General features: G+C 34.6%; 1 protein-coding gene across 2 annotated transcripts in view; it reads right to left on the bottom strand.

Moving 5' to 3' along the window:
- Positions 1-5,073, bottom strand: part of LOC111086472 (irregular chiasm C-roughest protein-like) — a 92,756-nt gene that overhangs the window by 21,578 nt on the left and 66,105 nt on the right. For both annotated transcript variants that reach the window (XM_022389449.1, XM_022389450.1), the window contains exons 8-10: positions 3,462-3,749; positions 2,559-2,858; positions 835-960 (exon numbers count right to left, since the gene is read on the bottom strand). In XM_022389449.1, the coding sequence (XP_022245157.1) occupies positions 835-960; positions 2,559-2,858; positions 3,462-3,749 (714 nt within the window). The remainder of the gene's footprint in view (positions 1-834; positions 961-2,558; positions 2,859-3,461; positions 3,750-5,073) is intronic.

The raw sequence follows: 5,073 nt of genomic DNA, 5'->3' as shown, positions 1-5,073 counted from the left end.
GGTTTCGATACCCGTGGTGGGGAGAGCACAGATAGCCCATTGTGTAGCTTTGTGCTTAATTACAAAAACAAACAAACAAACTTGTTCTCTCTCTGAAACGAATTTCGTGAAAGTGTAGTTGTTCTTTTGCATACGAAACGTGTTTCTTATAAACACCAGTGTTAACTATTTTGTTTGTAGCAGAAAGAGCTAAGCGATTTTGGTTGGAATTTCAAGAGCTAAGTGATCTATATTTCGTTTTGCTTAAAATAAGCTTAACAATGGTTGCGGGTCATGTTCAGTAACTAGACACTACTGCTCAAATGAGCATGAATATTCATTTCAAGATTTTTTTATGATTGAATGAATTGTTTACTGAATAACTCTGCTCAAATAATTCTCGTAAAAATTCCTTTTAAAATAGCATGTTTGCATCAGTTTAATCGTAAGCTCAATTTCTTGCTGAGGATCATTGTAATCCCCCTAGAAATGATGTTATGGTCTACAAAATACGTTATGATAATCTGATGAAATACTGTATCAAAATGTTTTACCAAAAATGCAAACAATTCATGGGTGGTAGTATTTAAATTCAGTAAGAACAGTCTTAAACTTTTTAGTATGAACTACGTCATAATGGATAAAACCTTTGCGAAATGGATTTTATTTTGATAGATTAATTTTATTAAGACAAAATATACCAAAAACAAGTTCAAACATGTGTTGTAGGAACACTGATTTCCAAAGATATGCTCATTAAAGGATTACTTGAGATTTCTTTAAAAGTTATCATAAAATATGATTTTTTTTCTGTTTTACTGCTAAATACATATCGTAGATAAGTAACAAACCTACCTTGTTGTAGCCTATTTCTTCTTTGCTTCACTATGATAAGAACAATCATCCCCAAGATCACAAGTACTATGATAATCCCGAGTAACACCGCCACGAGAGGGCTGATTAAAAGTGGAAAAACAATTCCTGTACGTTGGAGTAAAATTTGGTTAATAACACTGGAAACCTCCAGAAATAGTTTATGTATATACACACACAGAAATAGTTTTTATATATACACACAGAGACAAATAGTTTATATATACATATACACACACACACAGAAGTTGAGTGCGTTATATTAAAACGATTTTGGAGCCTCACTACGTCGTTATAGTCCCTGTCACCATGGTCATGCTGTATCTAATAACCTCTTGACAAAAGGCGTGTAGCGTAGGTTTTATTGCAAAAGTTTCAGTTGCAAGAGTTTCGTGCCCAAAGCTCACCCCTCATTCCTGCTTGCTTTAATAATCCATCTGGTTTCCCAGCGCCTACTTCAACGATTCAATCGAACAGAAATCTATAACTTGATCGATATGTCTTTTTGTAGAATAGCATGAATAGTCGCTTCATTCTCCAGCTACTTGAGATCTGTGACAGTTGAAGTAATATTTCGTGAAAGCAAGTTGTGTACAAATGACTCGGGTGATTCGTCTCGCTTTTCCTGGCGGAGGTTTTGCTTAGTAATGTTGCCTTCTTTTGCTTCGGGTCAAGTAGAAGTTGATCCATAAATGTTTTGTTTAAGAAATCCTAAATCTCCGACCTAGTTTTTTTTCAATGTAAAGTTTACTCTGCGCTTGAAGTGATAGGCTAAAGAGAATGCAGCTAATCAACACTAAGTTCTGGAATAATCTTTTTTTTTTAAGATGGAATATTGGGATTTAGCTGTCACTCTTATAAAGCACCGACGTCGTCAAAGAGCAGAAAGACAATTTTGTTTTTTGGCGGTAAAGGGGTGAGAAAAATTTAGCCTCAGAATCACAGTCCCTCCCCGATCTGAACACATCTTAGTGTGTGAATATTTTGTGTCGAAGGTACTTTTACGTACCCATTCTATAAACGATGAATTAACAAAACGTTATGTTGTCGGTTATAGCTGTCTCTTGACTTGGATAATCAAAATTGTTTTAATATAATTTATTCAACTTTCTCTTTCTGCTTATATAAATAAATATCATATTAATTATATGAAAATGAACAAATCTATTTTGTCTATCTAGGACGGATATAAGCTTAAATTGATTAAGATTAATCGTTTTTGTAAAACAAAACAAAAAATATTTCATGGAATATATAATCTGGTTCACAGAAAGGGATTTTTTTACGATAAATATAGCGTGTATATTCATATTAAACTCTAAAAATCCCAATTACAGCCGCATATGTTTATATATATATATAGTTTTGTGTAAAACGTGTACAGATTTGATATACCAGTAGTGTGAAAAAGAACAAGTCCTAGTTAATATATGTATGAAATAAACACGTTGTAGGTATATTCATATGTCTTGCGCGTATTAAAATAAATATATATTAATGAATAACAACGTATATAACCATACACATACACAGTAGGTAAAATAGTCAACATTTTTAGCGTTATAACTTTTATTTCTCTACAATTTCTTTCTCTGTTGTTTTAGACCATCAACAAAACACTAAGAGGGTGTGTGTGTGGGGTGGGGGGGGGTTGATGAAAGGAAATTCGACTCCTGGTCTTAATTAAGCAAATGTAGTTATATTACCTGGTTGTTTCTCCGTCGACAGAAGTGTTTTCGTGTCAATCAGAACTGCAGGACTCTTTCCTCTGGCAGTAGACCCATAGATCGAGATTCTTAGGGAACTATCGGGGGGGAGATCATTTACCTCAAAGATCGGTTGATCAAACCTTGTGTGATTTACCAGTAATCGGTGGCTGTTCTTGGTGTATACTTCGAGGTGGAATCGCTGATTAAGTCCACCATCTTCTCCTGCTATACAGTTAACTGTAAAGGATCTTTCCGTCTGATTTTCTACACTACAGTTGGTGACAGGCTCCGGTCTGGCTGAAGCATTATAATACAAGACAACAAATATTAAGACGAAATAATTTTCGTATCGTACTCTTTTATTGAAATAAATTCGACTTCGCAGTTGCTAAGTGTTTCAGTAATTAATCTGAATGAAAGTTCGTTCTGGTTTTGTTATATGGTTGTCAAGAATAGCAATATATATATATAGATAAATCGATCTTAGTTTATTCATCGTAAAGTTTAATGTTTCTCAGCACTGTATACAATTATTGAAAGATTAATGTAACTAATTTGAATACTATGGTTTTTAGTTACTTTCATTCTTTACTGGTAAGTTTTGTAAACCTTTTAACCTGAAAAAAAAAACTATCATTATTAACATTAACATAGTGTTGGTATCAGAGTGCGAGACAAGAATAAACTACCATTGTTAACATTAACATAGTGTTGGTATCAGGGTCTGAAACAGGAATAAACAACAACTATTAACAATAACACATTGTTTGTACCAGAGTAGATATGAGTATACAATGGGACACATACCTTTTTATTATTATTAATACTTCAGACATAATGAAAGTCATTCTAAGAACATACAATAGTGGTTAATGAAGATGTGTGAATGTTATCACTCACCTGATGGTATAATGTTAAAAACACACGGTTCCTGCTGAACACCGATACTGTTTTCTCCCCAGCAGTAAAGAGTTCCGTAATCATATTTAGATTTGGGCGAGAAAGTAGCGACACTGCTTGTTCGATTACTGCTGAAAGAATTGACGTCTACAGTTTCTCCCGAGGTGTTAAATCTCCAACGGAACACGACCTCTAAGGGCTCAGCAATGAGTTCACATAATATGTCAACCTTCCCCTCCTTCCCCACACCATAAATTGTTTTCGGACGAGAAGCACAAATGGGTGAAACTAAAAAAAAAAGGTAATAATAATAATAATTAAAAGACGCAACTTTTCTAAATTTTTCCATTTTGACTTAAAGCATGTTTTTTCGTTAAGGAACGAACGACTTGCACATTTTGTAAGTGAAGTTATTGAAGTACTTGGATGATATTTTCACTTATGTCTATGCAAATACATTGCAGTCTTGTATAGTTTCTTTAACCAAGGAGGTTACGTAAAATGTTAAAATATTCGCGAGTATTGCACTAATCAGTCGTTACAGCCGTGAGGAACAGAAACCCGTAATTGAATGATAAATTAATAAGTATATCAAAGAAATGCAGTTAGAATTCCTGTGAAGAGACACTCTATTTAATGAAGCTGGTATTACACCGAATAAAACATGAGACATGAATCTTGTGGCAGCTTTATCTAACAACTTTTCTAAAATATATATAAAAAAATAAAAAATACAACAAGGCTAGTGACTATGACGAAGAAACCTACACTAGTAATGATTTCCATAGGGACGGCACCGCTGGGTTGCGTAGAACAAGAGAAACCTGCTATTTTGTTTGGTGGAGTTACTCTCCATACAAGAAAGCATGTTATTCTACAGAGCTGGGAATGTTGAAACATGAGACATATATATATAATGTTCAACCTGTCTTTGGTCAAATATTCGTCGAAATATTTCAGATACTTTAAATTTTTAAAGTGTGAAGAATTAGTGACAACGTACTGCCAGTTATAAAATTATTATGTAGAAACAATGTGCTGCCAGTTATAAAATGATTCTGTAGAGACGATGTGCTGCCAGTTATAAAATTATTATGTAGAAACGATGTGCTGCCAGTTATAAAATTATTATGTAGAGACGATGTGCTGCCAGTTATAAAATGATTCTGTAGAGACGATGTACTGCCAGTCGTTATAGTTAACCTGTAGAGACAATGTGCTGCCAGTCGTTATAGTTAACCTGTAGAGACAATGTGCTGCCAGTCGTTATAGTTAACCTGTAGAGACAATATGCTGCCAGTCGTTATAGTTAACCTGTAGAGACGATGTGCTGCCAGTCGTTATAGTTAACCTGTATGAGACAATGATGCTGCCAGTCGTTATAGTTAACCTGTATAGACAATAGTGCTGCCAGTCGTTATAGTTAACCTGTAGAGACAATGTGCTGCCAGTCGTTATAGTTAACGTATGCTGCCAGCCGTTATAGTTAACCTGTAGTGACAATGTGCTGCCAGTCGTTACAGTTAACCTGTAGAGACGATGTACTTGCCAGTCGTTATAGTTAACCTGTAGAGACAATGTGCTCCCAGTCGTTATAGTTAACCTGTAGAGA

This window comes from Limulus polyphemus, unplaced genomic scaffold (assembly GCF_000517525.1).
Source record: "Limulus polyphemus unplaced genomic scaffold, Limulus_polyphemus-2.1.2 Scaffold1126, whole genome shotgun sequence".
Classification (NCBI taxonomy): Eukaryota; Metazoa; Arthropoda; class Merostomata; order Xiphosura; family Limulidae; genus Limulus; species Limulus polyphemus.
The sequence above is the reverse complement of the archived record's forward strand: the minus strand, read 5'-3'. Positions and strand labels throughout refer to the sequence as shown.